Here is a 23,479-nt window from a genome sequence, read left to right as displayed (position 1 = left end):
CTTTCTCTCACCTCTCTTATGCAGGAAATCCTGTCTTCTCCCTCTGCCTAAAAATAATCTGCTTATCCATTCAAGCGTGGCTTGGGCTGACTTCTCCCATGAATCCTGCTTCTTTACGAATTCACATGGATCTCTCCCTTCTCAAAATGTCATTGTAACGATCCGGAGCACACCCGGGAATGTAGACTCTGAGCTCTGGGGAAAGAGAGCTCCCAGGCAGCAAGATGAAGAGTCAATGGTCTGACTCCCAAGTCTGCTGGGCAGGTTCACACAGGGCATCTGATAGTCCGTATGACATCTTTGTGCCCTTTAGAAAGAGGTGACCCCACCTGCACGGCAGCCCTGGTGCCAATCCCTCGCCTGCTGCCCACTAGCTGTGTGCCCTAGGTAAGTCCTTAATTTCTGTTAGCCTCAGTTCCTCATCTGTAAACTGGAGGTAATAGTGCCTACCCCACTGGGTTATTCTAAGAGTTAAGTAGGAAAGCTGATATAAAGTGCTCAGCCTTTGAACCCATGGAGCCGTCACTAAATGTTAGCTACTACTGTCGTGAGCCTTCACTACCTCTTTGATGAGCTGTCTCTAGAAAAAGGAAAGGCCTTCAGTAATTTTTTAAGACAGCAACTGATGCCTCTGCCTCTTTCTCTTCTTTTTTCTTTGCCATCATATCACCACATCCCATAATTGGCAATTTCAAAGACCCTGGAACCAAAAATAATATAGCTGTGGGGAAAAATTACATCTGAGGAGTAAGAGGAATCAGATTTAACCTAAGACAATCCAGGCATCAGGAATACAAGAGAGAGAAAAAATTAACCTCTAACATGGGAGAAAGGGAGTGAGCACATTGTCCCTAAAGCCGGTATTCGAGAGTGGGGAGGTATGAGCACAAATGAAATGGATGTGATTATAGGGCTGACTTGGGCAGTTCTTAACGAGTAAATGAATTGACTTTGGAGTTTGACACCATAGGGTTCACATCTTCAATCTGCTCCTTACTAGCAGTGTGATATTGGACAAGTTGCTTAACCCCTCTGTGCCTTAAATTTCCTTTCTAGGGATAGTAGATGAGTAGAACCAATTAAGGGAGATAGCGTGGTAAGTGTCCCCGTATTTGATAGCTATTGAATATGTAAGAGGCCCTCTGTGACATCCACTGAGAGGAGAAATCTCTGCCCATTTTTCAGCCATGAGACCATTAATAACCCTTACCATCTCCTCCAGAATAAATCATCCCTGAACTGAGTCAGGGTTCAGGGCAACCAGGATTCACGTTGAGGAGGAAGCAGGAAACACAGGGACAGTTGCATTTACCACAGTAAATATGCGACGTCTTGTCAAGTATCCGGCACATTAACTTTTGTTGAAGGCATGCATAAACAAGCAGTTAGTATATAATTCAACCTGGAATATTACTTAACCAGAGCAGAATTCATAATCCTGATGAGGATTTCTTTTGTATTTTTTATTATGAATAATTTATACAAAAGTAGAAAAGTTTCATAAACCTCAGCGTATTCATCACCCAGACGCAACAACAGTCAACTCATGGCCAGGCTGTTTCACAGACATCCCACTCTCTCCCTGCCCAAAGCCAAATTATTTTGAGGCACATCCAAAATACCATAGCATTTCATGATGAGGATATATGTTTTGTAAAGGAAAGGGAGAAGGGACACACACCTTTTACATAAGTTTTGGGCTCAGAACCTGTGTCCCCTGCATTGGCAGGCAGATTCTTAGCCACTGCGCCACCAGGGAAGTCCCAGACCTTATTATTTTTATCTATTTCTTTTACTTGGTGCAGCAAAACAAATGCTAATTAGGATGGAAAGGAGGTGATGTGGACAAATCCTTTTTATGGTGGCTGTTTTTATTAGGTTGACTGTATCTGTAATGCACCTGTGGAAATATATTTGGAAATGTTCACTTCGTAGCCCTTGAGCTGTTTAATCGTGTAGCTGAGGCTTTGAGTTAGGTTTGTAAAACTCAAAATGAAATCAATTGACCACTGAATTGGAGTGTGTAGATAATCATTGCCATGGAATTATCTATTCTTTCGTCACTTCCCCAATTTTCTTGGCAGTTGAAAATTCCACACTTTACACTTGAGTTGTTGCACTTGACTACTTTTAGAGCTCAGGGGCTGGAGGGTTGTTTTTAAGTTTCATGGGTCATGAATTTAAATTGCAGTGAAGTATGCAATAGAGCACTTTGGAGTGAGAAGTGTGATTAAATGACCTCTAAGGTTCCTTCTATTTACATGATATCTAGTTCCTGGACCATAGAGATCTGGAGCTACTAAATTTAACTATCTATAACTAGATCTACATCTATATCTATATATTAGTATTATCACTTTTAATGTTCTATAAAAAGGGAAAGGCTATTTGCTACCTAAGCCCTAGTGTGATCAAGAAGAGACCGTGTACCATGGGACAAGCTGCTTTCAGATGGAGCCCTCCCCTCCAGGGGTCGGGGGCAGAGCCAGAAGTGGGCTGGAGTTAGAATTAAACTAAATTTCAGGAAGATGACTCAACAACAAGTTTGGATGGTAGAGGTAAGAGTTTGACCACGTTGAGATCTAGTTTCATATTTTATGATATTTACATTCAGGGACCACAAAGAATCTTGTTCCAGGACAATCCCAGGTCCCCTGCATCCAGAAGTGACTTCATTTCCACTCACTTGCTCCCCCTTGGAATCAGGGGCTCACTCACCTGTCTTCCTCAATTCCCATGGTTTTTTATGCCCTGCTTGTCTTGTCTTGCTTGAGTGCCGTCCATTCACCCCTCATCCTCATCTATAAAGGCAATTGTGTCCCCAACTCCAGAGATAGATCTGATCTTAGGGGAGGAAGGGCTCTTTGGGGGAGAACTTGGAGCCTAAAATCCCTGTCTTTAAATCCTCCACTCTCAAACCATCATGAGTGGGTTTCCACCCCTATTTTCATCTTTGAGGGGCTGCTTGCCGAACCCATGCTGCTGGCCTTCTAAGTATTAACATCCTACTCTCTGGGCTTTGGCTCATCTCCCACCCTACTCCTGCTTCGGGCCACCACTGATTTTAAATTGGGAGGCCTTGAAAGTTGTCCTTGTGACCTACGAGTTCTAGATCCCTGGGACACACACCCTCTGGAACCCTCCTCCATCTGTCTCCCAGCTGGGCTCCCATGTGGACCTTCAGGTTCTGTCTTGACTCAAGCTAAGCTCATAATCCATAATTCCCTAGTCTGTCCCCACCCCTGCCAGGCCTATGACCCTGGACTTGGTTTCAGGCCAAGGAGAAAGTGAAGGTGAAATCTCTGGCTCTGCCAAAGCCTTGCCTCGGTTACCAGCTCCACGTTCTCACTTTCTAATTGCTTTTCCCTGTATCAATTTTCTCTCTTATATGTCCTGGTCTCTGGTCTCTGGTCTCTGACCCAGAGCCTGACCTGACGATCATGGTAACAGTGTCTGTCTTATGCTTCTTGCTTCCTTAGAACTCTCAGGGCCTCTTTAGCCACTGGGATATTCCCTTACTCTGATAGATGGCTCAGATATGCTCAAACCTCCAGCAGCTGTGGGCTAAGGACTTCTGACCCCAAATCCGGTGTTCTTTCTAGGACGCCACAATGTTATGATTTATACCAGTGCCCTAACTTCCCACCTGAAAAACCACAGTCTCCCTGGATGATGTCCAATGTTCCCTACAAAGGTAAGGGCTACAATTCTGCTAAACAAAAGATCACATTGACTTTTCTCAAGTCAAAGGTCAAGATAGGACCTTGCTGCATCTACAGGACTGTACAATGAGATGGAAGCCCCAGTGGCCCAGGTGTTGTAAAAGTCTGAGAGTCTATGATATAGTCAGTGCAGGTTTATGACTCATGATACCTTATTTCATTTCTTTGAAATTGGCGAACCTTCAATCAAATATACAGATAGAAACATAAATCAGGATAACATCACTTCCCAAGTGTTCTTGTTTAATCATATGTTCCTAACATCACTTCCCAAATATTCTTGATTAATCATACCTTATATATTATGCTCAAAGCCATGAAGAACTGATTAGTTGCAGGTGGGTTCTTCAGTGTAATTAAGGCATAAGATGTTGCCCCAGCTGTGCTTGGTAGTGTATCAATTCCTAGCAGTTACATAGCATTTTTAAAATTTAATTAATTAATTAGTCTGCACTGGGCCTTTGTTATTGCACTGGGCTTTTCTCTAGTTGAGGCGAGCGGGGGCTACTTTTTGCTGCAGTGAACGGGCTTCTCATCGCGGTGGCTTCTCTTGTTGCGGAGCACGGGCTCTAGACGCGTGGGCTCCAGAGCGCAGGCTCGGTAGGTGTGGCGCACGGACTTAGTTGTTCCGCGGCATGTGGTATCTTCCCGGACCAGGGCTCGAACCCGTGTCCCCTGCATTGGCAGGCGGATTCTGAACCACTGCACCACCAAGGAAGCCCGCTAACAGTTACATAACATTTTACAGGGTTATGTGTCCTAAAGCAAGTCTGCAGGGTTGAGTGGGACTGGCTATAGCAAAACCACAGTTGCAGATCCCCAGGTCACCTCCCTGTAGGATTTATCCATCAGCTCTGGGGTGAGGCTCCAGAAGCAGTCTCTTCACGAGCTCTTAAATCAGCAGTTGTGCGAGCTGTCTACACACCGGCATCTCCTGGGGAGCTTTAAAAAATGCTCATGTCGGGGTCCCATCCCTGAGAGGCTGGCATAATTGGTCTGGAGTTGAGCTTGGGCACTGGATTTCTCAAAGCTCCTCTGGCTGATTCCGGTAGATTCTGACCAGGATTGGATTGCCTGATGGTGGAAATCTCTTTAGATCATCCGAGATTTTTTTCTTCTCTCCTGTGGAATTGGTGCAAGCTTCTCCCATATCAGTGATACTCTTTGTAAGTCCCTTTGAAACCGAAGCTTCATCTCAGGCTCCTCAGTGTGATCTGGGGGCCAGCAGCATCCATGCCACCCAGGCACCCCCTCTCCCCGGCCAACAACTGAAAAAGAATCTGTGCTGTAACAAGATCCCCAAGTGCTTCATGGCTTATTAAAGTTTAAGAAGCACAGCAAAGTGGCCTCAAACTATGCATTTCTAAGAGCTCCCAGATGTCGTTCGGCTGGTCCCCAGTCCCCAGTGGCAAGGATCTAAAGCACTTTTCTCAATGTGACCCAATGAGGGTTTCCAGAAGAATGGTGTGGGAAGCTCGATCTCCACGTCACCACAAATCTCCTGAATTGAACTTTCCGGGAATCTGTCTACTTAGCAGCCTGCTGATTCCCAGACGACGCTTACTTACGTGAAAGGTTCAGAAGCACGGAAGCACGTCCAAGTTCTCCTCAGAGGAGGAACCATTCTCTCTGAAAACCAGCCTCACCTAGTTGTGTCAAAGCTCCTCTGCATTTAGCCTAAGTTGGCCTAGAGAAGACAGTATGACTCTCTAAAGAAAAAGTCTCTTGCTTAGCCTTTCAAATCACTGAAGGTAGCCTTTCCCCTGCCTCCATGGGTCTTCCTCATCAAGTGTAGATTTCCCAGCCATTGCTTCCAATTCTGTTTCTTACTCTTCCCCCGCAACCCCACAGTGGAGACCTTCCAGTTCAGCAGATCCCTCAAGGCAGGGCAGCTCCAATCGGAGAAAACCTCCAAAGTGATCAAGATAGTATACAAATGAGATTATCATCAGCTCCAATCAGAACATTCTATTTTTATTTTATTTTATTTTATTTTTTTTTGAGGTACGCGGGCCTCTCACCGCTGTGGCCTCTCGCGCTGTGGAGCACAGGCTCCGGACGCGCAGGCTCAGCGGCCATGGCTCACGGGCCCAGCCGCTCCGTGGCATGTGGGATCTTCCTGGACTGGGGCACGAACCCGTGTCCCCTGCACTGGCAGGCGGACTCCCAACCACTGTGCCACCAGGGAAGCCCAGAACATTCTATTTTTTAATACTGCAGTTAAAGGTTGCCTTTTTTTTTTTTTTTTTAAGAAAAGCTATATGTCATGTTAATTCAATATTCAGCTTCTGTTTAACCACAACTCCTATGTCCCTTTCCCCTGGATCATCAAGAGATGCCACCCCTTCCCTATATTTCCACAATTATTTATTGAACTTAGGTATAGGGCTTTCCTTATAACCCAGATAAATTTTATCACCATGATCTCTGTGTCCACTGTTTCAGCCTGACAAAAGAGTTCTGGATAAACAGTCCTGAATAAACAGTCTTGGGTTCAGATTCAAGTCTGATCTCTACAACTCTGCTGTTGGCCCTTAAGCAAGTTCCTTAGCCTTTAAAATAAGCCTATTTTTCATCTATAAAATGGGCACAAATTATAGTCCCTGTCTTATAGGATAGTTGTGAGGATTCAATAACATAATATGAAAAGTACTTTGTAAAGTATAAAGCTGTGTAAAAGATTAATAAAAGCATCTCCAAGCTATGAATAATTTACAAATTACCGTTAACGCTGCTTCATTCATTTATGATGTTCTCAACCCCACATAAAATAAGTGGCAGTCCTGAAATCCTCTGAAAAACAAAAAAATCTGTCTCCTCCACTACCATCCAGGACCCATTCCGGGTTGTTTTCCTTTTGTGAAGAGTTTCTATCTTCTGGTGACAAAGAGGAAAGGAAACTTGGCCCAAGAACCATGAAACCAAATCCCAGGATGGCGCTCTAGAAACCAGTCACATGGAAGTGGACAAAACCAGAAAACCCCTTTCATGTCACTGACATGGGTGTCAAAGTGTTCAGACAGGGTATCTACTTCCCATTTCTCACTGAAAGAGGAACTCAAAGTTGCTGAACCCTCAAAGGGTTCTGGCTGTGGGAATTCTGTGGAGCCAGGGTTCCCAAACTAAGGGAGATAAGCCATGAAATATAAAATATAACATAATAGATAAAATATAATGTAATATAGGCCACCAACATAAGATGCTACCCTGCCATACTGCCAAGAAAGCCCCCTGCGGTTAATCAGGGGCAATAAGGTTTCATATAGAAGCCTATGAACTTGTGTAGACAGGCCCATGAACTTATATAGTATTAATTTCCAAGATGGAACTGAGTTAAGAAGAATATACTCCAAAGCCTAGTCAGCATTTATCCCTCTCCACCTCCAAATCCTCATTTCTTAAAGCAGAGACAATCTCAAAAGCAGGAGCCTCGGATTTACCCCCAACAAACTAGGAAATGCTTGTTCATCCTCAATGCTTGGAAGTCCTTCTCTATGAATCTCTAGGTACTTTTCCAAACACAAACCTTCGCTACTGTGCGTGGTTCACAGATTAGAAACGCTCAGGTTTTAGAATACACTTTTCCAAGAGACTAATCAAAGAATTATAACATGAGCACACGAACAAGGCAGGGATTAAATACACTCAACTACTCAAGTAACAAACACCTAATATTTATTAATAAATTAGTACACTTGAAGGCAGTTTTCTGATATCAGTCCCTCACCACTACCCACAAACCCCACCCACACAAAGGGAGTCCACACCACCTTTGCATTAGAATTCAGCAACTAAGCATCAAAGAGCACGTGTATAAATGGGAGCAGAGTTGCAAATAGATCAGACAAGAGTTCTTAAAGCTGCAGCCATTTTTAACTAAAGTGATTGAATGATGGAAACCCACCAAGACCGAGGCCTTGAGGGCAGACCAGACCTATCGACTATGTGGGTATAAAAAACAAGACATCTTGTAAAGCAAAGCTGGACAAATTCCCTTTGGAAAAGGTGTCATTTGTCACCAGCACTTCAATTGTGACTTTCCAAAGTGCAGCAATATGTTCCAGAACAGCTCGATCTCTAAAAGTTGAAGTTCAAGTTCCTTGGTGGCCCAGTTGTCAAGCCACTCAAATAGCAAGTCATGATGGCTTGTGAGGATCTCATGTCTCCAGCCCAGAGCAGAATAGCGTAAGGGGAGCACACGTAATCAAGCATTCAACACGGTGTCCAGGTGAAGACCATACAATCAGCAACAGTGTGGTCAAGTTTCAGCCATAAATATGAACTACCCAACGAGGCATGTTAAAAAGATACTTCAAGATCTAATTGCGTTACAGTAACTCAATGGGGTCTTATGTTTCTTGAACCCTTAAGAAAATTCATAAATGGCAAATAATAAAATAGTAATAATAATAATAATAATAAAGCAGATGTGAATGTTGAGACATGAAGACGGCTTATAGCATTCACAAGATGCTATGACACTTTTAAGAAGTTAAGAGCCTCATAATCCAGTGTGTGGGAAAAGCCACACTGTATTTGTGATACATTAAGTGAATTTAAAGTGCACAGAACAATTCTGAGAATACATACGAAGGCAAGACAGAGAAAATATGGAACCTAAAAAAACTTCAGTGGTGGATATTCTGAAACAGTTGAAAAGGCTTATATGCTAACTTCCCAGGAGGGTTTTTAAAAAGAAAGAATGAACTCAAAACACTGGCCATATACTCTGTTAAACACACACACGCGCACGCGCACACACACACACACACACACACCAAAAAACAAAAATTAAAAAAAAAATAAGAATAAAAACGCCACCCTGCCACTAAATTGAGTAATTTCCAGAGTGCAGTATTCCTCGTGTTCTACAACAGGTCGGGAAGATGGCTATAAACAGAGTCCAGGAGGGTTTGGCTGGCTTCCTGGCTCTTGACTCCAATGATCTCAAACAGCCGGTCCAGCTTGTCCTCGGCCTGAGGAATCTCTTCAATCACCCGCAGCTCCTCGGGATTCAGGATGTGGAGCATGTCATCAAAAATAGGCTGCAAGTCGCAGGGGTCCAGGCGCACCTGTCGCAGCACTGTGTCCTTCTTTTCTGCAGGGAGGAGAGGAGAGGGGACAGCTGTAACGGGACTGTATTGGGGGACGGAGGAGAGCTACGGTGACAGCGACCCTCTCCCCAGGCTGTCCCCATCCCACCCTGCAAGGTGAGGCAGTGAAGCTCAGGCACATTTTTAAACACCACCGTGGTTTTTACCGACGTGGCACGTAAGATAACAAACAAGTTGTGCGTAACAGAGATCAGACAAGGATCTGCTCATCTGCTTGAATGCGTTGTTGATGGAACATGACGTTTGCCTAGACTCGAATGACGTCTCCGAAGCTCTCCTAAAACTCAGGAGAATGCTGAAATACTTAAAGAAACTTTAAAAAAACAAAAACAAAAACAAAACGTCACTACTTTCCCCATCTGTAACATGTTAGTAAGCAAAGATATGAGCCCAGCCTTTCCCCTCAAACATTCCAAGTCAATAATCGGCTTATCTGACTTCCTAATTACATTGTCATATTTTAAAATTAAACTGCTTGGAGCAAAAGCACATAAATAAGAAAATATTGCTTCTTGGGTCATATCTTACAATGGAGTGAGGAACTATAACTTCTACTACCATTTATAAGATGTATTCTCTAAAATATAATATGTAACATAAATTATAAACTAAAATAGAAATCTTTATATAAGTATAGAGATATATGAATATATAAAGTATAAAATATAAATATGTGAAATAGAATTATTTTATAAATATATAAAAAACAACATAAAATATACCCCTTTTGGTAAAATATAACCGGTGTTACCCAAACTAGGAAATTCCTAACAAAAACCTGTCATCAGTATAGTGTACATGCTAATTCCCTACCCTGCTATTCAAAACTGCAAGTGGCAAATTATTTACCCAAAGTACCAACCCATGATGTTTAAAACATTGTTATTTGCAACCAAGCTTAACAGAGCGAAATTTAATTTCAGTCACTAAAACCTCTACCCCAGACTCTCAAGATAAGTTATACTTTAAATCCCTGGATTCTGCAAGCCTAGTAAATAATTTGCACACACACAAAAAAAACCTGCCAGACCACACGTTATCGGACCTTCCCCGAAACACACTCGATAGCATCATGAGGATCAAGGGTGACCGATACTCCTGGACACAGGCTCCCGGCCAGACAGTCGGGGCTGTAAAGATTTTCTAGGCAGGTCCCGACTGGCTAATGACGTCGTTTTGCGCAGGCCAGCCTCACCTTGGAGTCCAGGGCAGGTCATTTAGATGACCCAGCCCCTACTGGAATGGGGAACTGATGGAGGGAGAGATGCCACGGGCTCTTTGAGGGGAGGCTGAAGAATGAATGTGGGTCTGAACCATCCGTACCTTTGGTTATAAAGGATCCGGTCCTGCTCAGCGCCGAGGAGCCGCTGGACGTGGAGTCGCAGCGAAGGAGGGGCTCGGACTCGTCCACGAAGAAGCCCTTGTTCTTATCCAGCGGGGAGGGCTCCACCGTCAGAAGCGTGGAATTCTCAAGTTTCGGGTTGGGGCTGGCGACCGGGCTCGTGCTAAGCGGGCTGGGGCTCCTCGGGAGAGCCAGCTTGTCAGTTTCCAGCTGTGGAAAGAAACCATTTTAAATTATATACTTCAAAGATTATATAAACTGGGACTTCCCTGGTGGCGCAGTGGTTAAGAATCCGCCTGCCATTGCAGGGGACACGGGCTCGAGCCCTGGTCCGGGAAGATCCCACATGCCGCGGAGCAACTAAGCCCGTGTGCCACAACTACTGAGCCTGCGCTCTAGATTCCACGAGCCACAACTACTGAGCCCACGTGTCTAGAGCCCATGCTCCGCAACAAGAGAAGCCACCGCAATGAGAAGCCCGTGCACCGCAACAAAGAGTAGCCCCGGCTCATCGCAACTAGAGAAAGCCCGCGCGCAGCGACAAAGACCCAATGCAGCCAAAAAAAAAAAAAAAAAATTATAGAAACCAAATGGAAAGCATCTGAAAAAGAATATACACATATGTGAATAAATGCATCACTTTGGTGTACATCAGAAACTAACACAAGATTCTAAATCAACTATACTTCAATTTTTAAAATAAAAAATAAAGATAGAAATAATTTTTAAATTAAAAAATTATAGAAAAAAATGAAATTAAAAGCCCTTCTTGGATGCTTTTTTTGGGTTCCATTTAGTATTTTGTGGATAACTTCTCCTATTTTGACAGTCCATCACTTACATTATTGCTAGATACACACACACACACACACACACCCTTCAAAATGCACGAGAGGATACGTATGAACATTAAAAATTAGGAGGCATACGCACCAAGCTGTTACCTCATAGGAGTGAAACTGGGCAAGAAAGTGAGGAGGAAGATGTCCAACAAAAATATAATTTCGTACCTGCTGGAAATGGTCTTAGATATCATCCAGCATACTCCCCTCTGTTTCGGGATGAATTATGTGCATGTCGTATGTGGAACTCATAACTCCTTGGACCTCAGAACATGACTATATTTGGAGATAGGGCCTTTAAAGATGTAACTAAGGTACACCTGGGCCCTCATCCAATATGACTAATGTCCTTATAAGAATAGATTAGGACACAGACACACAGAGGGGAAGCCATGTTGAAGACACAGGGAGAAGATGGCCATCTTCGACACGCCCAGGAGAATCAACCCTGCTGACACCTTTACCTCAAACTTCTAGTCTCCAGAATTGTGAGAAAATACACTTCTGATGTTTAAGCTTCCCAGTCTGGTAGTTTATTATAGCAGCCCTTGCAAACAAATACACCCTCTCTTTACAAGTAAGGAGACGGGCCCAGAGAAGGTAAGTGACTGTCTTTAGGGCACCCAGCCAGGAAGTGGCAGAACTAAAACTAAACCCTCCGTTTCCTGATTCCCATTTCAAACTAGCTCAGGAAGTAAATAAAACTGCTTGAAAAAAATGAGAACAGGAGAACACCAGAGCAAAAGCGGCTGGAAGGAGAGAGGGAGAACCACCCCGCTGGAGCCAATGGATAGGCTCTTCAGGATGTAGGGGAGACTGTGAAGCTTGCATTCCAGGGCAGGGATCAGAGAGAAGATAACAAGAAAGCAAGCAAACAAGATGGTTTCAGATGGAGACAGTGAGCATCATGACCGCTCTGGCTGGTGCATGGAGGCTGGATTTTAGGGAGGTAAGAATCAACACAGGAAGACTAGTTAGGATGCTGCTACAGTGAGCGGGCAGGTGACGTGTAATCATGGCTTGTACCAGGGTGCACAGTGGAGATGAGCGTAAGTGATGAGTGGTATCACCCCGTTTTGCAGGTGAAATGACTACGGCCCAGAGACGGCACACAAACCCGGGGAGGAAGTCAGTGCTCAACTCAGGCCAGCTGGACATCTCTAGTTGCCCCTGTCATTTGACACCATACCCTAGAAATCTGGCAGACACTGGTGGCATCTCCTAGTCGGTTGACTTATATTTTTATTGGTTCTTCTGGCACAGAGGGAAATCTGGGAGTCAGGTGGCCAGATGACACGGGGCAGGGTGCAGACAGTGATGTGCACTCTTCCTGCAGCTGTTAATCACCGCTCATTCGAAACCTCATGACTAGACTCCCACTTGTCAAGAGAAACATTTTCAAGCTCCTCAATCAGGAAGACATTGCCCCTTGTTTCAAAGGATGACGTTCACCAGTTGTAAAACGCACAAAGCAAAGCACAACTGCCTCTTTTACAAGCTTTACAGCCTGAGAAATTCTTGCAACTGTGCAGATTCTGAAGGCCTCTGACACGGCACATCTAATGTTCCAACAGCATTTTTCCCTTGTACAACCACCCACATCCTGCTTCTGCTTCCAGTGCAGTCTTAAGGCTTGGATATCACGCATTCCTACCAGCCCCCTTCTGATCCACAGACAAGTTTTATGGATACGTTTTTAAGATTTGAATTCATTAGGCCCTGGCATGCATGTGCCCCTCCTCCCTGAAAATGCACATGGCCATTCATGCCAAAACATGTTTTTTATTCACTCGATTAGACAAAGAACACTTGTCTACGCTCTGGTTCTCAGGGACAGTACATTGGATGACCCGACCAGTCAATATAGTGCACTGTTCTTGCTTAAAAAAAGAAATTCCTGTCCACAAATCACATGCCAACAGCCTAAGAAATCCACCCACCTATTTCCTGAACTCAGTTCAAAACTTTCAATATTTAATATTCCCCCCAATTTTGCCAAAGGATATTATCAGTGAAAATTAAGTACATGACTTCTAACATAATTTGGAAGGCAGAATGCTGAACTGATGCTGTCCGATCATTAACAGTGAGTCAAGTGAATGGGAAAATGCCGCTAGGAATGGTTTTAGAAGCTCCACAATGGAGCTCACAACCACAGCTAAAGCCAGAGACCATTTGACAAGCATCTTTCTAGAAAATCTCTTCCTCTACCAAGTATAGATATCTGTCACTATGTACAGGATACACAGTAGCTGGTTGCATTGCAGATTTCTCTAAAGTTACCTGCATTTTTTTCCTAGCAGGAAAAAAAAATTTGCCCCTAGAAACTTACTTCTTTCCTCCCTTTACCTTACTATTGACAATATCCATCAAAATTGTTTTGCAGGGCTTCCCTGGTGGCGCAGTGGTTGAGAGTCCGCCTGCCGATGCAGGGGACACGGGTTCGTGCCCTGGTCCGGAAAGATCCCACATGCCACGGAGCGGCTGGGCCCGTGAGCCATGGCCGCTGAGCCTGCGCGTCCGGGGCCTGTGCTCCGCAACGGGAGAGGCCACAACAGTGAGAGGCCCGCGTACCACAAAAAAAAAAAAAAAAAATTGTTTTGCAGCACTGCAACTCAAGCATTGTGTTACCTGTGACTTCTCTAATAAGAAATTGAAGCCTCAGGATGTGTGGAATAAATTAATTCTTTATTTCCTTAGTTCAGAAAGTTCATGGTTCAGTATTGAGTTTAGAGCAAATAAAGAGCACTTATAATAAGATTCAGATACTAAAAGAGAAGACAAACGCTCTAAACAAGAAAGCTGGATGTCCACAGAAGCAGGTTGTATCCTCTTGGAAAAGATTTGAACATAAACTTATCAAAATAGTCACAAAAGAGATCCTGAGTGGATGAATTTATTCCTTTTTCTCCTTTAAGCTTCCCCAATTCTCTACAGGGCCATATTAACTTTTATAATTAGAAAAACAATAAATGTTATTTTTAAAAGCAGTCACCACTGATAAGTATATTTTCCCTCTGTTAATTGGAAAATGTGGCCGCAACAGCTCTTATTTATATTGGTAGCCAAGGAACAGGACAGTTGGAAAATCATCTACTTGGCTGAGCTCCTCTCTTTACTTTTTTTAAGCATTCACAGGCACAAAAGGACAACACTCCTCCCAACTTACTGTGGTGAAGCAAATAGTAAGACTTAAACGAAAGGCCTCTGGGAAAACTTGGCCAGTGAAGGCAATGGATCCACCAGATATCTGAAGTCCCTTTGGAGAAACTTGAAAAGTAGAGTTCTTTTTGCTCTATAGCCATGTTGTAACCGTGCTAACTTAGAAGACTCATTTGAGAAATCAGGGTGAGACAGTAAGACAGACCAAAAAGGGGGAGAAGGCAGGGATCCTGAGGGGAGAGCTCCCTAAGTAACCCAAATCAGTACGAGTCTATTGTATGAACTTCAAGACCATGAAATTTATTTTGGCCAAATGAGCCCCAAATGTCCTCCTGATTAGTTTCCATACAAACACACCCTGTCCTTCCAGGTACTGTATTTATTGGTCTAAACTGATAAGAAAAGAGAGATAAGTGGTTCACCTTACAGGACGGCTGAGTCATACCTAAAACTCCATTGCTGACCTGACTATTTTCCTTTCCAGATTCCCAGAACCACTGAGTATGAGGAACCATGCAAAGGGATTAGGTAAACAAGCTATTGATTAAAATTCGTGGGCTTGAATGCCTCTGGGCTACAGAGGTTTGAGCAGTATCGGTGAGAACAATGATATAACTTGTCCTGGGTTGCAGTGGAAAGAGCCATTTCCAGCTGTGTCCTTGCAACTGTCCACTCCTCCCTCAACCAGCTCCCCACACTGACATGCCCGCTTTGGGTGCACAATCAAATCACAACCTGAAACTGAACCTCAAAAATAACTCTCCTCTTAACAAATATACACTACTATAGATAAAACAGATAATCAACAAGGACCTACCATATATAGCACAGGAAACTCTACTCAATATTCTGTAATAACCTATATGGGAAAAGAATCTGAAAAACAATGGATGGATGTATATGTATAACTGAATGACTTTGCTGTATACCTGAAACTAACACAACATCATACATCAACTATACTCCAATATAAAATTAAAATAAAATAAAATAACTCTCCTCTTTTAACATCAAACAAAATGCACTTCCCTGTTGACTGGCCTTTCCGAGGATGACACACTGTGGAAGGCTGAAATGTTTCTCCAGCCCTGGGGATGGTGGAGCCGTGGACGCTGAAGCCATGCCATGTCGAGGGTGGCATATAAGTGAAACAAGAGTGTGAGACGACTTTGCTTCTCTCCTATGATGGAGCAGCATTTCTGAGGATACTCTGCAAACAGGCAGGGGTGGAAGACTCCAGCCCCAGAAGCCTTCTTTTCAGCGTGTTTCATGATCTTCATAGTCAACTCCTAAAACTCAAAGTGATGACAATCCTGGAACATCATGGCAAAAGAAGAAAGGAAATCTACCACTAACTAGCTGTGTGGTCTTAGAAAAACCACACCCCTTTTCAGATCAGTTTCCTCATTTCTAAAAGAAGAAGGTTACTCTAGGTCATCTCTCTTCAAATTGTCTTATTGTTTGTCTCACTATGGCTCTTTCATTCTCCCCACTCCCCACCTACAGACCCCAACTCCCTTTCTCCTTCCAAGTTACTTCCACTGGTTCCTCAACTAAGGTTTACCACTGAGTTATTTTCAATTACTACCTAATTACAATCTCCCTGTGGTTGCACAATTTGTTTTCATAAAACTAATTAACAACTTTGATGCATCAGTGATCCCCTGAAATGAAGCCTTAATTACCCAGCCCTGATGCCCCTTGCCAATCTGCTAAAATGGTTCAACTTAACCCCTTGGTTCCTGGCATCACTCAATCAGATTCCACAAGATCCTTTTCTCTCCCCTCTGTAGCCAGATATGTCTGATAGACTCAAGAAGAAAGCACCTTACAATTAAAAATCACCTTCCTACTGAACTTTCCCTCCAGACCTCATCCAACACTTAGAAAGAAGGAAGAATTCTTATGTTACATTTGTGAAAACTTCTGTCACTTTAATGATGGTTTTCGAAAACCCATTTGCTAAATTCAACGGAAACTAATTGCTATTCCATCTGAGTTGACCGGCTTGTTACTCAGATCCAGTAAACAAAAAGGGGCTTTAAAACATAAGCCATCATCAGTACTCTGCTAAACAACTCAGCATGAAATATATGGAATCCATTTGATGTTAAGGTAGCTCTTATTAGCTCCATTTTACAGATGAGAAAACTGTGGCTTTAAGAGGTTTAAGTAACCTGCCCAAGATCACAGAAGCCAGGACTCAAGATCAGACGTGGTCTAGTTTCCAAGTAATCCTCTTTGCTGAGTCATGTCACTTCCCTGTCTGGACCCACTGCAGTTACAGAAATTGACAAACCCTGTAAACTCAATACAAAGACATCACATGACCACAAGGGGCTGCCCTGGCCCATACAGTCTGCAAGGACCTGTAACTCAGTGGCAGATCTTGAACCTCAGCTGGATGACTGCCCTGAGATAAAGATGAGAGATTATGTAATGAAACTTAAAAGCTTTTGCACAGCAAAGGAAACCATAAACCAGACGAAAGGACAACCCTCAGAATGGGTGAAGTCATTTGAAAATGAAGCAACTGACAAAGGATTAGTCACCAAAATATACAAGCAGCTCATGCAACTCAATATCAAAAAAACAAACAACCCAATCCAAAAATGGGTGGAAGACCTAAACAGACATTTCTAAGACATACAGATTGCCAACAAACACATGAAAAGATGCTCAACACCACTAATCATTAGAGGAATGCAAATCAAAACCACAATGAGGTATCACCTCACACCGGTCACAATGGCCATCATCAATTAATCTACAAACAATAGATGCTGGAAAGGGTGTGGAGAAGAGGGAACACTCTTGCACTGTTGGTGGGAATGTAAATTGATACAGCCACTATGGAGAACAGTATGGAGGTTCCTTAAACAACTGAAAATAGAACTACCATATGACCCAGCAATCCCACTACTGGGCATATACCCTGAGAAAACCATAATTCAGAAAGACTCATGTACCACAGTGTTCACTGCAGCTCTATTTACAAGAGCCAGGACATGGAAGCAACCTAAATGTCCATCGACAGACGAATGGATAAAGAATATGGGGCACATATATACAATGGAATATTACTCAACCATAAAAAGCAACAAAATTGAGATATTTGTAATGAGGTAGATGGACCTAGAGTCTGTCATACAGAGTGAAGTAAGTCAGAAAGAGAAAAACAAATACCGTATGCTAATGCACATGCATGGAATCTAAAAAACGGTACTGATGAACCTAGTGTCAGGGCAGGAATAAAGACGCAGATGTAGAGAATGGACTTGAGGACACAGGTGGGGGGAAAAGGAAGCTGGGACGAAGTGAGAAGGTAGCATTGGCATATATACACTACCAAATATAAAATGGATGGCTAGTGGGAAGCTGCTGCATAGCACAGGGAGATCAGCTCGATGCTTTGTGACCACCTAGGTGGTGGGATAGGGGGGTGGGAGGGAGGCTCAAGAGGGAGGGGATATGGGGATATATGTACACGTAGAGATGATTCACTTTGTTGTACAGCAGAAACTAACACAACACTGTAAAGCAATTATACTCCAATAAAGATATTAAAATTAAAAAAATAGATAAAGATGAGAGACTATGTAAATAACCAGACACTTCAACTGTGGCCAATAACTGTTTTCTATTAGAAAATATTTCCGATCCCAACAGACCAGTGACTATTTAAAAAAACACAAATTCAATTTCCACTAAAGGTTTATCTCAAAGGAATTACAGTCACAAATAAAGACATGACTACAGCTATTTAAGGATGATGATATTATCTGAAGCTTGTTCCCCCATTCTCCCAGCTGCCCGTGTAATCAAGATCAAATTAGATTTCATGACCTCCCATAGGTCCATGTAGGTATGTAAGATTGGGCTCTGATAAAAACGAGCACTTTCCTCCTTGCTATACAAATATCTCTTGATATCTGGATCTATGTAGTTCCTACCTTGAGAGAACAGGATTTCGGATGATAAGAAACGCTTTGTCATCCAAAGCTATGTGGTTCCAGGACTTCAGATCTACATGAGGGTTCAGATAATGCTGGTTACCAGCCCTATCACAAAACATGTACCTGAATCTATTCAATTCCTAAGTTCAGATACTAAAGAATACCTGTATACGAGGATTTCTCCCTAAAAAAAATAAAACAAATACACTGCCTCCAACAGAAAAGGGGGAAAATAGGAGGGTTTCTTTAAAGTTCCAGCTGATAGGGGACAGACTTTAATTATTCTTCCGAGTGTGAATTCTTGTTCAATCCAACCCAGAGAAAGGGGTCTTAAGAAGAACGACCCAAATTTACTCAGCAAAATTTTTTGCAAACAAAAAGAAAAAACTTAAGAGGAAATTGAGAAGACGCTGATTCCTAAACCTTTAAAAGAAGGGTTATCATTTATAAGAAATTTGGAGGGAAGTCTTAGAAACAGGAATATGGACTGGAAATATATACACACATATATAGATAAAGCAAAGATGTCAAAATATAATTGTTGAATCTAGGTGGTAGGTTCTGGGTGTTTGTTGTACTGTGTTTTAACTTTTCTTTGTTTCCTAAGTCTTATTTTTGAAAGTTAGGACAATAAATAAATTAACAAGAAGGCTAAGGGCCAAATAACCTGAAGACAGAAATTCCCCAAACTTTTCCTAGGCTTCTGATTATTTAGTCTTTTGTTGACCTTCCTTCTTTCTTCTCCGGCCCAGCCCAGAACACAGGAAAGGGAAGCACAGAGGGGCTTCCATTGCATAAGTAGGGAACAGTGCTAACACTTAAACGTAAATCATCAACTGGCAAGCGGACACTGCAGCGTTATGCTGTCTAGATCTCCCTGGGTTCACTGGAGGTCACGGGATGGAAGCAGGAACAGGAGTACAATGCCAAGATGCCCTGTTCAGCTTCCCTGGGAACCCCTGAGCTAGACCACAGAGGCAACAGAGCTGAGTGAACACTGAGCTATGCACTGCCCAGGTAAGCTGCAAGCCAACAGCAGCACCTGCAGAACCAAGTCACCCACCCTCAGGAAGCTCACAGGATTCACGTGACCAAAAACTGCCCAAACCACTGGGGAATTATTTTAAAAGACACCCTGCACGCCCCCTACATCTGTCCAAGCACAGGATAATTCAAGAATTTTGCTTCAACTGCAACCTTACTTAAGATTCCATTTAAACATTAGCCCAGGCGAGCTGGCCATGGCTGGGTTCTCCTTTAAGTATCTCAAGCCCCAATCAAGGCAGTTGTCAGAGTCTTGTGTATATATGTCATCTGCTAATTCTGATCATGTCTAAGAGTTCATTTCAAATCCACCCACGTTTAAGCCAAGGTGTGGTTGGTGGCCAATCCTTGCCTAGCAAGAGGACTAGGTGCACGGCGGGGCGAGGGGGCAGCCACAGGAAGCCACAAGCAGTGCTGTGCAAAGCTGCCAAAACTGGTAAGAACCAGCTGGCTCCGGAGGGAGGAGAGGAGGGCGTGGCCACCAGCTGCTGGCACATGTGTCTGCCAAGCAGTCCAGGCTGCTGACATCAACCGTAATGTTGCAGCCCTGAGCTGACTCACCGGCTAGCTTTCTCAAAAAAGGAAGTGAGGAGAGATAAGTCAGGGGGCCCCACCATTATAGGAGAAGATTGTGCTGTTGGAAATGCCTCGGGTTTTCGTAAACTTCACTCAATGAGACCTATTAGGAAGCCTTTCCCACAAAAAAGCCTTTGGACAATTCTAATCATGAAAAAAGGTTGCAAGAATCATAAGCTTGCCTTAAGACAAGATAGAAGTATGCAACTATATAAAAGGAGGTCTTGTGCATTTCAAGTTTGCAAGGCACCTGTGTACTTAAGCTATGTACAGACACTTACTGTACAGTAGCTTTGACCCTTTATTTGGGGTACATTAATCTTACAGTATTTATCCACCCAACCCCAGACTGAGATACTGGTCCAAGGGGCCTTCAGTAGCTGCCAGTAAGTTATTTTAATGGCTGTCTTGAAGTTAACAACTGTTATAATGAAATAGCCTACCTGGTGCTAAATAAAGCCTTTAGAATGTTTTTTAAAAAGTATGGAGGATAGAAAATAATTTCACAGGAAATGCATGACCTTGAAATAAGAAGGCTCAAGCCGACCTTTGTGACTCAAGTTTTCTGAACGTCCCAAATTTGATTAAATTAGTGTTGTTTAGTAAAATCATTAATTGGATTCATGCCACTAGAATTAGACTATACATGGTACACAATGCCACAGGTACAAAAGGGGACCCTGAAACTACTTCCCCCTCACTAAACCCTGACTTTAGCTTCTCCGTACCTACCCCCCCAGTGTTAACTGTTACCAACTCCCCGTGTATTCTTCCAGACATTGTCTAAACTTATACCAGTTGGTAGGTACACATATTCTCCACCCCACTCCAGACCTTCTCTTTCATGTTTTACAATTTTTTTTTTACAATATGGGGTTAAGGTATACAAACACACTGTCCTGTACCTTGCCCGTTTTTGTTTAAAAACACTTCTTGAGGTTAGCACATAAAGAGCTGACTCACTGTTTTTGATGAGTGTATACTGTTACACTGTATAGATGTTCCACAGCTTACATAACCAGTTTTCTATTGAAGGGCATTTGTGTTGCTTCCACTCTTGTTATTAATGAGGGACACTACAATGAATACTTATACTTGCATCACTCTGCACACATGTGGGATGTATATAAGGATATATGTAGGATGGGGTCAGGAAGGGAAGGATTGGGAGTTCGGGATTAGCAGATGCAAGCTATTATACAGAGAATGGATAAACAACAAGGTTCTACTGTATAGCACAGAGAACTGTATTCAGTATCCTGTGATAAACCATAATGGAAAAGAATATGAAAAATAATGTGTGTATATATATATATGTATAATTGAATTACTTTGCTGTACAGTAGAAATTAACATAACATTGTAAGCCAGCTATACTTCAATAAAATAATTTTTTTTAAAAAACAATATATGTAGGGCTTCCCTGGTGGCGCAGTGGTTAAGAATCCGCCTGCCAATGCAGGGGACACGGGTTTGAGCCCTGGTCCGGGAAGATCCCACATGCCGTGGAGCAACTAAGCCCCTGCGCCACAACTACTGAGCCTGGGCTCTAGAGCCCGCAAGCCACAACTACTGAGCCCGCATGACTAGAGCCCGTGCTCCACAACAAGAGAAGCCACCGCAATGAGAAGCCCAAGCACCGCAACGAAGAATAGCCCCCGCTCGCTGCAACTAGAGAAAGCCTGCGTGCAGCAACAAAGACCCAATGCAGCCAAAAACAAAAACAAGTTAAATAAATTTAAAAAAAGAATATATGTAGGACGTACTCCTAAGAGTGGAATGTCCATGGTCAATGGACACGTCCTTAGGTAGAAGACGCCAGATGGCCCTCGGAAGGGGCAGGGCTGATGTACACACCCATTGGTGTACACACCCTTATTCCCTTCACAGTACAAGAATGGTGTCATACCTTTCCCTCTTTGCCAGTCTAAAAGGTTAAAGTTGTATCTCAGTGTAGGTTTCAATTTGAATTTTTCTTATTTGAGCAAGGTAAAAAATAAATAAATAAATAAAAATCTGTATACCTTTAAGAACCTTCAGTGTTTCTTTTCTGTGCACTGTCTTGTTCACAGACTGCCCATTTTGCTTTTGGATGGTTGGTTTCTTAATTAATTTGCAAAAGCTCTTCATTATTAAAGGAAATTAACCCTATATTGCAAACAACTTTCCCAGTTATTATTTTGTCTTTGATTTACATATGGTGTTTTCTGGCTTGTATATATATTGTTAAGTAGTTGAATCTTTCTTGTATGCCTTCTGTGTTTTATATCATTCTCAGAAGAGCCTTACTTATTGTTGTGGTTATAAAAATAAAAACTTTCCTCCATCTTTTTCCCTAAGCCAATTTAATGGTTGGTCATTCCAGCCTGCCCCCTGACTCAGCCCAACTGTGGATAAATCAAAGTTCCTTCTGTAAAAAAAAAAAAAAAAAATTAATGAGGAATTCAGTAGTGACAGCTGTCTCTCCTAAGGAACTGGTGAGGAATAAGCGATTAAAATGTTGAAATTAACTAGTGTACAATAAAACCTACTGCCGACTGAGATACAATTCCTTATCAGTAAGTGTACGTACTTTTGGAACTTGGGTTATAACAGATGAACAGACAGTCTCACAAACACAGGGTGGAGAAGCTAGGCCAAAACTGAAAGGTATTAAGCTTCGTCTGAATATAAGTTTTGGCTTTAAAATAAAAATAAAATATGATATCCAGCACTGGTAATTGATTGAGAAAATAAGCTTCTTTTCACAATATTGATTCTGATTTCCTTCCAATGCACATTTTGAGAAAGCCAATAAGGGTGTGGATTAAAGGGGTAGAAAATGTCATCAACTGATAGACGCAGACTTTTCTGAATGTTGAGACACTGTGTCTCAGGAAAAAAAGAAAAGCCCACTGCAAGTCCTCTATGAGGCAGTCTCACAGAATGTATTCTAAAGTTTGGCTCACATACGCATCCCTCCTATAAAACGGCCAGCATCCTGAGAGATGATTCCCGTTGTGTTTTCGCTTTGTGTGTGTGTGTTTTCTTTTCTTTTTTTTCTTTTTTATACTATTTTGAAAGGTTACTTTCCATTTACTGTTATTACAAAATATTGGATATATTCCCCATATTGTACAATGCAACCTTGAGCCTATCTTATACCCAGTAGTTTGTACCTCCCATTTCCCACCCTTATATTGCCCCCACATTGGTAACGACTAGTTGTTGTTGTTGTTGTTTTTGCGGCATGCGGGCCTCTCACTGTTGTGGCCTCTCCCGTTGTGGAGCACAGGCTCCGGACGCGCAGGCCCAGCGGCCATGGCTCACCGGTCCAGCCGCTCCGCGGCATGTGGGATCCTCCCGGACCGGGGCACGAACCTGTGTCCCCTGCATCGGCAGGCGGACTCTCAACCACTGCGCCACCAGGGAAGCCCTGTTGTTTTTTTTTTAACATCTTTATTGGAGTATAATTGCTTTACAATACTGTGTTAGCTTCTACTGTATAACAAAGTGAATCAGCTATCATATACGTATATCCCCATATCCCCTCCCTCTTGCGTCTCCCTCCCACCCTCCCTATCCCACCCCTCTAGGTGGTCACAAAGCACCAAGCTGACCTCCCTGTACTATGCGGCTGCTTCCCACTAGCTATCTACCTTACGTTTGGTAGTGTATATATATCCATGCCTCTCTCTTGCTTTGTCACCGTTTACCCTTCCCCCTCCCCATAGCCTCAAGT

The 23,479-nt window shown here is 42.9% G+C and overlaps 1 protein-coding gene across 1 annotated transcript in view; it reads right to left on the bottom strand.

Moving 5' to 3' along the window:
- Nucleotides 1–7,392: 7,392 nt before the first annotated feature.
- TNFRSF21 (TNF receptor superfamily member 21) overlaps nt 7,393–23,479 on the bottom strand; it is a 64,897-nt gene continuing 48,810 nt past the window's right edge. Inside the window, exons 5-6 of the mRNA XM_079933729.1 lie at nt 10,160–10,388; nt 7,393–8,820 (exon numbers count right to left, since the gene is read on the bottom strand). Coding sequence (XP_079789855.1) covers nt 8,591–8,820; nt 10,160–10,388 — 459 coding nt within the window. The 3' untranslated portion in view covers nt 7,393–8,590. The remainder of the gene's footprint in view (nt 8,821–10,159; nt 10,389–23,479) is intronic.

Source organism: Stenella coeruleoalba (assembly GCF_951394435.1).
Source record: "Stenella coeruleoalba genome assembly, chromosome: 10".
NCBI classification, from domain to species: Eukaryota; Metazoa; Chordata; class Mammalia; order Artiodactyla; family Delphinidae; genus Stenella; species Stenella coeruleoalba.
This window is presented reverse-complemented; position numbering and strand designations above follow the sequence as displayed.